General features: G+C 42.7%; 2 protein-coding genes across 3 annotated transcripts in view; both read right to left on the bottom strand.

Annotated features, from left to right (window-relative positions):
• The window catches only part of nkain4 (sodium/potassium transporting ATPase interacting 4), a 139,520-nt gene that overhangs the window by 59,994 nt on the left and 67,218 nt on the right, over positions 1 to 12,308 (bottom strand). The gene's annotated exons all lie outside the window — the stretch shown is intronic.
• Positions 6,543 to 10,731, bottom strand: LOC134298538 (uncharacterized). The gene is made up of 2 exons (XM_062979033.1): positions 10,246 to 10,731; positions 6,543 to 10,191 (listed from the first exon to the last, which is right to left on the bottom strand). Exon 2 carries the CDS (start codon positions 10,123 to 10,125, stop codon positions 9,193 to 9,195), a length of 933 nt encoding a protein of 310 aa, XP_062835103.1. The 5' UTR covers positions 10,126 to 10,191; positions 10,246 to 10,731; the 3' UTR covers positions 6,543 to 9,192.

The raw sequence follows: 12,308 nt of genomic DNA on the forward strand, positions 1-12,308 counted from the left end.
GACGCTTCCACAGTCCATGCCCCCGATTTAACCCGCCGCTTCCATCTGACCTATCCCGCCAAGCCGCGGCCTCGCGCCTCGGGGAGAGAGCCCTATTTTGAGAGGGGGCTTGAGGAGGGGGATAGTGTGATGACTCATGGGCCATGTAGTCCCGTTCCTAGTACTGTTGTGAATGATGAAGAGGAAAACTTGGGTTTTCCACCATTTCAGCCAGAAAAGGAACTATCCCAGCCAGAAATTGAGCCTTTGCACCTGCAAGAGATTTGTCTTCCAGAAGTCTGTCAAACAAGCCCCGAGCCAAAATCTCCCCCGTTTTCTCGCCATGATTTTTGTAAACAACAGAGGGGAGTTCAACAGGCGTCTCGCAGGAGTGCTAGGATAGCTGCTAAGCATTCAGCTGATTAAGCCTGCTTTCCATGGGAAACTTTAAGGAGTCATGCATCTGGACTCAGAGAATAGCTTTCGTTTCTGGTTCTCCAGAGAACTGCTCTTTGGCGGGAAAACTAGACCCTATTTAGGTGTTTTGCCCACGAAGGGATCTTGCGGAGTCAATTCGTCAGCTACCGGAGCAGCGTGTGTGGACAGCTACTCCTGCTTTCAAGCCTTTGTTCCTGTTCCAAGCCTTCGTTCTCAGCCTTGTTTTCTCCCCGGATCTTGCCTTGTTTCCCGGACCTCGCCAAGTAATTACCACGGATCTTGTTCTTGCTCCTCGTTTCCTTGTTGCCTTGAATCAAGCTTTGTGTGCCAAGAATCAAGTTATTTCCTAGCCTTGCTCAAGTTCATGGACTAAAGGACCTTGTCATCTCCCCTCACTTGCTTGGCAAGTGAGTGTTTCGGTTATTGGATTACAACTTTGGACCTTAATATTTCATATTGGACATTGCTTTTTTGGACTAATTTTGACCTTTCCTGAAAGGTCTACTTCTGGACTATTTCCTATACTTGTTTTTATTAACTTTATATATTTCCTTAATAAAGATATTAGATAGAATCTGGCCTCTGTGTATGGTTATTGGTGCTCTGCAGCCTGGGTCGTGACAAGACCAAAGAATTGCAACTGGAGTTAAGAAATCTGCCCTTCAGCAATCCAGTTTAATTTCCTCTGTGCCACAAACACTAAATATTACCCATAAATTCTCTTCTCAATTCCCTTTGGCATTCTGATGTATTGCGTGTTTTGGTCTTGTATTGACCTCTATCACAATTAACCTCTTGGGTCAAATTACTCCAAGATACTGACCTCTGGCATGATCAATAGCTACTTAATATACATCACCCCTCAGAATTCCCAATAATCCCTTTCTGGAGATGTTTTGATTCTCTTGCGTCTAATCCTTCCTTTCATGAATTTGCTTAACTCAGACTTATAGTTTCAAAAACAGATAGTGCACCAAGCACCTGGGACGAGAGGCCATCCAGGAACTACACAGAATGGAAAGGATGTAGCATTTCCTAATAATAATAATGCATTTTCCTCTACTAAAGAAATACAATACCTATGACCTAGCTCCATTTCCCAGGTCACCTTGTGAGCTCCCTTCCAGATTGAAAAGACAATTGTTCAGTCTCCCAGGACAAAGCATTTTCCTGCTAGTTTTGGACAAAGTTCAGGGAGAGAATGTTTCTGACATGATCACAGAAACTGCCTTCAACTTGATCCTCTCCCAGGTTTTACCCAATGCTTGCATTTTTTTCCCCCTTACTACCAACAAACGTACAAAATCTGTTTAAAACGAAAAATATTGAACCACATCAAAAGAGCCAAATCTTGTTGGTATCTTAAGAGTGCGTCTGCACTGTCGAATTAATGCAGTCTGAGGTCACTTTAACTGCCATGGCACAATGCTAGGCAATCGTGGAATTTGTAATTTGCTGGGGCACTAGCACTCTTTGGCAGAGAAAGCTTGTAAAGTCCTTGTAAAACTACAACTACCATCATTCTATAGCATCATGCCTTTGCAGTTATAGTGGTATCAGGCTGCAATAACTCTCTAGTATAGATGCATCCTTTAGTATTGCATGCATTCCCCTATGGAAGCAGTTTGACATTTTGGACCAAGGTTGTGGGAATGGAATTGTGCTTATAGCACTACTGTATCTGAGTGCACATTGCGCATGGAGGTGCACACACATAAAGTTATGTATTCAATTGCACATTTGGTGCCTGGATTCAATAGTGCCAACACTATTCAACACAAGGCTTATGCACCACAATTAATGCATAGTTCTACATGTGTATATTTATGCTACACAATGCAGGACCTTAGCTAATACCTTCTGATTAGTAGCATTTCAAGCCCTTTGTCTTGAACAATCCTGAGGTTTCCTGTATGTAGAACTTGCAGTCCATGAGACACGCTCTTCTCACACTATATAAAATCTGAAAAGACTCTCCCCTCCTTCAATTTCATACATAAAGAATGTAGCGCTTTGTTAAGGCATTTAGAGCAAGTTTATAAGTTTGGATTTTAGAGGTAGGAAATAAGAGATAAAGCGCAGAGTGCCCACAGCTTGGAAAACCTATGGAGTTTACCAGAGTAATGAAGTGCTATTAACAGCTTATAACTCACTAGTATTAAAAGAAATGAAAGTGTTCTTCACTCCAGGCAGTGAGAAAAAACCCTACATCTTGGAAACACTTTGGCCAGATTATTTCTATGCTGCAGCTAAAGCTGCAATCATTTCATTGTCTCTTCTCTTTTCCTCACGCTGCTCATGGATACCTCTCCGCAATTGGTGGTGGCAGCTGTATCAATCACTCTGAGCTTCAGACTCAATACTTGTCATAATCAGAGGAGCCTAATCAGTTTAGAGGATGACATCTCCAAAGGTCTTCCTGAGCACAAAAAAGCCCCATGAATTTATCTTAAGCTTTACAAGAGGAGAAAGAAGGGATATTCTTTTTATGCCACTATTAAGCAAGTTGTGTGCAATTTTAATCATCACGCCATGTAACTACAGCAGGGGCAGAATTCAGTACTCTGAGGCTGAAGTTGGGCAAAGTAGATGTTCATCTTATTTGATGTTGTTGGATTAGGATGGCTATAAGTAATAATCAACCCTGGACAGTTGGTTCGGAGCCGTTTTGATTTCCTACAATGTCCTTGGTGTAGTTTCACTCCAACACATCATGAAAAGTTAAAATAGTAATTCTGAGGCCCCATCTGCTTAAGCAAATAAATCTAAAGTTTGAAGCCAGCTTGAGGTTGGGGTGTCTCAAAGATGTTCCTCCCCAATGCGAGCCTCAACTCACATCTATCCAGAAACTGTGTGATAAAAAGACTCACCAGAAATCCCAATTCTAGCTATAAAATCTACAGGATCCCTCCTGTGTATAAACCAGGCAAGGAAGAATCCAAATGCCAAATAGGAAGGGTAAATAAATGCAGAGCTAAAGCCGGAGAAGTTGGATTATGAAAGCAGCCTCTTCTCCAGCAATCAAAATACAGTGGGTTGTTGTGAGTTTTCGGGGCTGTATGCCATGTTCCAGAAGCATTCTCTCCTGACGTTTCGCCTACATTTATGGATGGTGTTGTGAGGTCTGTTGGAAACTAGGCAAGTGGGGTTTATATATCTGTGGAAAGTCCAGGTTGGGAGAAAGAACTCTTGTCTGTTTGAGGCAAGTGTGAATGTTGCAAATGGCCAGCTTGATTAGCATTTAATGCCTTGCAGATTCAAAGCCTGGCTGCTTCTTGCCTGAGGGAATCCTTTGTTGAGAGGTGTTAGCTGGCCCTGATTGTTTCTTGGCTGGAATTCTCCTGTTTTCTTAATGTTGTTCTTTATTTCCTCTCCTGATTTTAGAGGGTTTTTAAAATACTGGTAGCCAGATTTTGTTCATTTTCATGGTTTCCTCCTTTCTGTTGAAATTGTCCACGTGCTTGTGGATTTCAATGGCTTCTCTGTGTAGTCTGATATGATAGTCCAGCATTTCTGTGTTCTCAAATAATATGCTGTGTCCAGGTTGGGTCATCAAGTACTCTGCTGGGGCTGACTTATCTGGTTGAGTTAGTCTGCAGTGCTTTTCACGTTATTACCATACATCAAGGGTATCACTGACCGCATAGGGAGACTGATGAAGAAACACAACCTACAAACTATCAACAGACCCACTAAGAAAATCCAACAAATGCTACGTTCAGCAAAGGGCAAGAGGGATCCTCTAACTTCTGCAGAAGTCTACCATATACCATGCAGCTACCATTCATATACCAAGTCTACATACTGACCCCCAAACTCAGCAATGCCCAAACACAAATCAAGGAACACAAAAGGCACTAGAGACTAGCTCAACCAGAGCTAGGGGAACCCTATTTGAGATTGAGACCCACAGTTTAAGAAACAGTGCCTTATTTTACAACTCTGATCATTTCTGATCATGGACCATGGTGGCTGAAGATGGTTAGAATTGTATCCTTTCTACCACATCTAGGGAAATTAAGTTGGAGATGCATGGCTCACTGCTGTTCAATTCATTGCATTGATTTTTCTAGAGTTGTAATAAGCAAGACATTGATATTTGAGATATTTCTGCCATTGGGAATCTCCTGATGATTACAAAGAGCTGAAATGTTTTAAACAGTTTAATACATGAACTCTGGTTTCTCTTACTTTACTTTGATTTCATTTTTTAAAAATTCTGCAACCTTCAAAAACTTTCTGTCCTCGGGCTGCCATCCTCTCATGAAATAGCACAAGCAAATCATTGGTATGGGTTTGTTGCTTTCCCAATATACTTAGATTAATATTCTTTTTGATTGACATATTTCGCTGCAATGCTCCAGAGGACACCTATACTGACAGAGGGTAATAGGAGAAAGCACTCAGAACAAATAGTTTATTGACCTCAGTCAATAAACAAAGCATTAGCCAGGAGACCACAGGGACCACCCATGGGCTCCCATTGCAATCTTCCCGCCTTAGCTTTCTTTCTCTTTAGATTGCTTGGACACAAAATCCTTAATCTAGAGATATGCTTGAGTTCTGAGCAGCATATGAATTTCACATGCCAACTGAGCCTTACCATTGATTTAAATAAGGGGTGCTGGACATGTGCCCCTTCTGGCACTATTAGGATGGACATTCAACTTACATATACAGTTTGAGTCTCTCTTATCCAAAATGCTTGGGAACAAAAGTATTTTTGGATTGCAGATTTTGGAATCTCTGTATTTGAATATAGGTACATAATGTGGCGAAGTGTGTTAAAGCACTGAGCTGCTGAACTTGCAGATCGAAAGGTCCCAGGTTCAAATCCCGGGAGCGGAGTGAGCACCCGCTGTTAGCTCCAGCTTCTGCCAACCTAGCAGTTCGAAAACATGCCAATGTGAGTACATCAATAGGTATCACTTCGGTGGGAAGGTAATGGCGCTCCATGCAGTCATGCCAGCCACATGACCTTGGAGGTGTCTACGGACAACACCGGCTCTTCGGCTTAGAAATGGAGATGAGCACCAACCCCCAGAGTCAGACATGACTGGACTTAACGTCAGGGGAAAACCTTTACCTTTACCTACATAATGAGCATTCTTGGCAATGGGACTCAAGTCTAAACAAGAAATTTGATATACACATACCCTGAAGGCAATTTTGTACACTTAGTTTTTAGTAACTTCGTGCATCAAACAAAGTTCATGCATGTGGAATCATTGGATAGCAAAATTGTCAGGCTGCCATGTGGACAATTTTGAAACATTTCAGACATTCAATTTCCAGATAAGGGATACACAACATGTATCTCAAGGGAGACAGGGTTTTCATCAGACATTCTCCAAACAGGCCCTGATCTACCTCTAGCAGTAGATTTCCTACTATCACCCATGAAAACAATTCTGGATATTGGACCCTTTCAGATTTTAGGAATTTCAGAGAAGGAATGCTCAACCTACAATGCCTAGGGGCAACAGGTGTTGCAGAACCAACAATATCTGGAGGACTACATGTTTCCCACCTGATTTAAATGCAGGGAGATAATCTTGGGACATACATAAATAGGAAATCTAAGGCCTATTCTACATTATCTACATTATCTGCTTTGAACTGGATTATATGAGTCTACACTGACACATAATCCAGTTGAAAGCACATAATCTGGATTTTTATATGGCAGTGTAGAAGGCGCCTAACTAGCTTTGGAGAAGTGTGGGAAAAAATCCCTCTCCAAAGCTCTATTGTGTCATTTCTGAGCACCACAGAGTTATTGGGAAGCCTCATGCATTGGTAAATGTACCATTTCTTCTATTGTAGGGTGAAATGGTGCATGGGGAAGGAAGGGTGGCATTGCCAGTCCATTTAGGCTGTCCGAGACCGGGAAGCGCAGAACGGTTGTGGGTCTGCCATTGGGGATTGTGCATGGTAATCCCTGATAGCAGTCTCCACAATCATGACACCAGTAGGAGTTCTGATCTTCCTAGGAGATTTATTTATTTATTTATTTATTTACATCACTTTTATCCCGCCTTTCTCTCTGAGGAGACTCAAAGCGGCTTACAGTAAATAGGCAAAAATTCAATGCCTAAAAACAATGTAAAAACAACAATTCATATAAAACAATCTACAAAACAACAGTTCATATAAAACAGATACCATAACAAAATAAAATCACATTATATAAAATTTTAAGCATGTCCAAGATTAGAATCTATTCATCCAGAATCCTCAATAAGTCTTCGTACAGGTCATGTAAAGTCTATGTTCTCGTTCATTAAAAGCTTGCATGCACAACTATGTCTTTAAGGCTTTCCTGAAGCCTAGGAGAGTTGGTATCTGCCGTATAGTAAGTAGTAAGTAAGTAAAAGTTTATTTGTATACCGCCCTCTCTCCCAAAAGGGACTCATGTTGCTGGGGAGGGTGTTCCACAGCCGAGGAGTCACCACCGAGAAGGCCCTGTCCCTCGTTCCCACCAGCCTTACCTGCAAGGCTGGTGGGACCGAGAGCAGGGCCTCCCCCGATGATCTAAGAGTTCTAGAAGGCTCATAGGAGGAGATACGTTCGGACAGGTAAGATGGGCCAGAACCATTTAGGGCTTTGTAGGTCAAAACCAGCACTTTGAATTGGGCTCGGTAGCATATCGGCAGCCAGTGGAGCTGACTCAACATGGGAGTAGTACGCTCCCTGTAAGCCACTCCTGTTATTAGTCTGGCTGCCGCCCGTTGTACTAGTTGGAGCTTCCGAGCCATTTTCAAAGGCAGATTGGGACTTTTGCTGGCATTTTTTTAACCCAGGATTAACAGGTTTATCCTGGGTTGAATCACATTAGTCTGGAGTGTTGTTTGGACACCCCAGGCTAATGTGCCACCTCCACTGTATTATCTGGAAGTGTAGATGGGCTCTCAGTATTTCCCTAACTACTGTTCCCTTTTGCTAAGTCCTGATACCAATCATGGTTTGAGAAATTTCCTGACAAGGAAGACAGAGGCAGCCAGATACCCTGGAGAGTCTTTTTCAATAACTGCAATCCCCTTGCACTTTTATTTCAGTCCGCACATTGATTCATCATTGATGGAGTAGGCTCTTGTCCACAAAAGCTTCTGCAACAAAAAGTGTGTGAATCTTTGACATCCTCTCACACTTTTTCATTGCTGCTTCACAACAACAGACTCACAATGAAGCTACCCATCTGGAAATGGTCTACAAGTCTTTGTGTTCGTTTTCTGAAGCTTGCTCAATGGCAAAATAGGTTTAGCTCAGCAGAGGCTGTATTTTAAGCTGTTTTCCAGCACTAACTAGCCCTTTCATGCTGAGAGATAAGCAATGGAGATTTATAAAGCCATTCTCCAGTCTTGAAGCCTTTTTTCTTTCTGTGTGTGTCTGGCAAAGGTTTATGGCTCCCACCTTACTTCTCAGTGTTGAAAAAGGAAAACAATTCTTGCACAATAGAAGCAGTTCGTGACTGGTTTAAAACATGCTGAGTCCCTAAACAACATCAGACCTGAAAGGTCTCATAAACTACCAAGCAATAAATAAGTCTCACCATTTTTTTTCTGGTTCGCACTTTTTGTGTTTTTAAAAAGTTTGATTAAAGCCCATTGTAAGTTTGCGTGTTAATCAAGCAAAATAGAGAAGGGGATATTTTAATCACTTTTTCAAATGATGGATGCATGTGTACAGTAGAATTAATGCAGTTGGACACCATTTGAAGTACCATGGTTCAATGCTATGGAATTATGGTATTTGTAGTCTTATAAGGTCTTTCTTTAGCCTCTTCTGCCAAAGAGTTCTGGTGTCTCCACAAACTATAAATACCAGGATCCCATAGCATTGAGACAAATTAAAGTGGTGCATTAATTCTATAGTGTAGATCAGTGGTTCCCAACCTTTTTGACCAGGGACCAGTTTGACCTGAGACCACTTTGATCAGGGTCCACTTTGACCAGGGACCACTCTCCAACATTAGTACTGAAAGAATTACAAATCAATTTTCAGTTTTCAGATTCGCTTTAGTTATTTGGGGTGCCGATTCAGAAAATTGCATTGGATAGACCACATCAGCTCTAGTTTCTAGTTTCTGATACAGAATATATGCCATCCAGACAGAAAAACATATTTAATAATCTAGAGATGATGTGGTCTATCCAATGCAATTTTCTGAACCAGCACCCCAAATAACCCCAGGAACAGGCCTAAAAACGAAGACACCAAGGCGCCCCTGCTTCTAGGTGCCACATGGAATGGCTCCACTCAGGGAGAAGGAGGAGGAGGAGAAGCAGCAGTCAGGAGGCTTGTTATCATGCCTTTCATGTGTAGTCAGCCTCTCCCCTCCTGACATCTCTGTTCCTAAGCACTATAAGAGGGTTTTGCGAGACCAGTCACTCCCGCTGCAACTGTGTAGTAATGGTGAGGACGTGGATCATATTTTACTTATTGGGGACTACTGGTGGTCTACGGACCACAGGTTGGGAACCACTGGTGTAGATGCATCCAAGGTGGGTTTTTAGTTTGAATGAGGCTATGCTTCTGGGAGGAGTGTTCTTCCTAGAAATCCATTGCACTAAATCTGGAAACATTAGGAAGGTTTTTTTTTAAGTACAACATCCAGATACTGGGACCTGAAGTCCAAAAGGTTACATTTCCCAAGCTTGACATTCTGCAACTGAATTATATACTCAGCCAAGACTTTGGAGGAACTGTACATGTATGTAAGGTTACTAGGCTTGCTCAAATAATTCGATTTTCCCGTTACCCGTTATTAATTCGTTATTTTCGTTTGTTTTGAAGCAATATAGAACCTTGGTTGTCCACACGTCTGGATATCGCGGTTTCGAATCGCAAGAGGCCGTTTTTTCTTATTTCTTCGTTTTTTTCGTTAAGAAAAAAAAGCTTTTGCAAATCACCCAAACTCCTTTCCTTTTGCCCCTCAGCCAATGGGAGGCTCAGCCAATGGGAGGGGGCGAGGGGGAAGGAGGCCGAGGAGGAGGAGGAAGACGGAGGGGGGAAATGGCCGCCGCCGCCGCCTCGCCTCAGCTCAGGCCTGGAGAGACCGAGAGGGGCCCGGCGGTGAGGAGGAAGAGGCCTGGGATGCGAGGGGGTGTGGGCCAGGCCCGTCCTCGGCTGCTCCCAGGGGCCCAGATTCGCACCCTCCCTCCCCCCAATACAGGTCTCCAGTCCATACCACGCTACATGAACTTGAATGGATACTGTGGTTGTGTTGTCGAAAGCTTTCATGGCCGGGATCACACTGTTGTGGTATGTATTCCGGGCTCTATGGCCATGTGCCAGAAGCATTCTCTCCTGACGTTTCACCCACATCTGTGGCAGACATAGAGGTTTTGACGTCTGTGCGAAGCTAGGCAAGTGGGGTTTATATATCTGTGGAAGGTCCAGGGTGGGAGAAAGAACTCTTGTCTGTGGGAGGCAAGTGTGAATGTTGCAATTGGTCACCTTGATTAGCATTGAATAGCCTTGCAGCTTCAAAGCCTGGCTGCTTCCTACCTGGGGGAATCCTTTGTTGGGAGGTATTAGCTGGCCCTGATTGTTTCCTGTCTGGAATTCCCATTTTCTGGGTGTTTCTGGGAAGGTAATGGCACTCCATGTAGTCATGCCGGCCACATGACCTTGGAGGTGTCTATGGACAACACTGGCTCTTGGGCTTAGAAATGGAGATGAGCACCAACCCCCAGAGTCAGACATGACTGAACTTAACGTCAAGGGATACCTTTACCTTTACCTACACACACACACACACACAAGCAGGGACTATATATATATATATATATATATATATATATATATATATATACACACACACACACACAATATATATCACACACACACCAATTTAACAAAGTTTCAGCCACAAAAACAAAGTTTCTGAAGTAGAACAATGACTTTCACAGTAAAGACAACCCAATTTAACAGGAAATAAGACTTTCAAACCAGGAACAGATTTCTGCAATTATTAAAAAATGGTTTATTATAAAAGCTATGAAAATTTGCCAAAAATCAGAGGATAAGGGAAACGTTCCACATTTTGGTGAGCTATCAGTGTTAAATGTGTTCTACCACTGTACCAAGTTTGAAGAAGATCACTCAAAAAATGAGGGCGGGAGAGCCCCCTAAGTCCCCCCCCTTCGGGCTGTTTTTGGGCCACCGCGTATGCGCGTCCGCCATTAACGAATTAATTTAGAAAATAACGAATTTTCGTTAATTTCGAAAAATTTTGGGGGCCAAATTCGTTATTAGCAACAAAAACGAAAAACTGCCCCCTCTAGTTTTGAAACGAGTTTAGAATCAAATTTTTCATGGATCGATCAAGCCTAAAGGTTACCATAAAGCTCATTAAGTCCAAATCTCTCCTTCCTTCTCATTTCCCCATCCCTTCTCTACAATTTTGACCTTCTTATTGTGGATGACAAAACAAAAATGTGCAAACTATTTTCATAGAATCATAGAATAGTAGAGTTGGAAGAGACCTCATGGGCCATCCAGTCCAACCCCCCGCTAAGAAGCAGGAAATCGCATTCAAAGCACCCCCGACAGATGGCCATCCAGCCTCTGTGTATGTTTTGTTTTTTTAAGTCAAGTAGCAAATTGAAAATAGTTATCCTTAAGGTTAGGAAATGATTAGGCACCATGAATGGCATATTTCTTTTCTGGCTGACAGGCAGGGAATTAGGAGACATTTTCTTTGCCCCAAACCCCATGAATTGGTATTCAAATTTTTTCTGTCTTTCTCTTTGTTTTTTCTTTGGTTGGGTCTAAGAGCTGTGAGACAGCTGGGCTTCCGCACTCACTCGCTGCTTTCTTCCCTTCCATTAGTTATCAGAGAAAGCCGTGGTAATAGCCTGCTGAATGAATTGAGTCCAACGAGGCAAGCCCCACGAGAGCTTGATGGTTGAATAATTTTGCATGTTCTCAGGCGAGAAAATTTATTATCAGCCTAAAAGTGGAGACCGTAATTTTTTTATCTCCTGACGGCATGTGCTGAGCGGCGAGGTCTCAGGAGGGCTGGCAAAGGAATTATTTTTATTCTTGCTTAAAAGTTATCCTGATTGTGTGCATTGATAGTGCCACAGATATTCAAAGGTAGTTGAATGTGCTTCTGCTACTAGACTTCAAGAAAAGAAGCCTGCGTGGGTGACAGGATGATGCTATTGCTGTCGTCATAGAAGCATAGAGTTAGAAGAGACCACAAGGGCCATTCAGTACAACTTCATGCCTTGCCGGACTATGCAATCTAAGCACTCCTGATGGATGGCCATCCAGCATCTGTTCAAAAAACCCTAGAGAAGGAGATTCCACCGTATTCCCAGGTAGCAATATATTTCACAGTAAAAAAAAACCTCTTATCATCAGGCTGTTTCTCCTAATGTTTAGGTTGAACCTCTTTCCTTGTCCTGTTTTGTCTTTTAAGAACAGCCTTAAGACACTGTGGTAAGTAAATGAAAACTGCTTTACTTCAGCAAAACATAAAGTACAGTACACTCAGTGAAATAATGCAAAAGAAAGCCAGGAAGTCTTACTTCAGACAAAGACACAGGCATAAATCCAGAGGCAGACTTGGAGCAGGCACACAGAGAGTGAAGCTATTAGAGTCAGTTTGTTACCAGCAAGAGCTGGCTGCACCTGCTTCTGCTTTTATAGCCCTGGGTCCCCACACAGCTGCTCGAGCAGTTCCTAATTACTCAGCTGCATTTCTGGCAGCTAATCTAGCTGAACGTCGAGGTCTCTGCTCTATTTCCTTTCGCCTCTCCTGGAATGAGGGTACTAACAAAGTCTGCTCCTCATACTCCAACTCACCCTCAGATTCATGAGCACTTTCCTGCTGCCCTTCCTCTTCTGAAGAAGAGGAATCCCTGACATTCCTGTGGTTT

Source organism: Anolis carolinensis, chromosome 4, assembly GCF_035594765.1.
Source record: "Anolis carolinensis isolate JA03-04 chromosome 4, rAnoCar3.1.pri, whole genome shotgun sequence".
Taxonomy (NCBI): domain Eukaryota; kingdom Metazoa; phylum Chordata; class Lepidosauria; order Squamata; family Dactyloidae; genus Anolis; species Anolis carolinensis.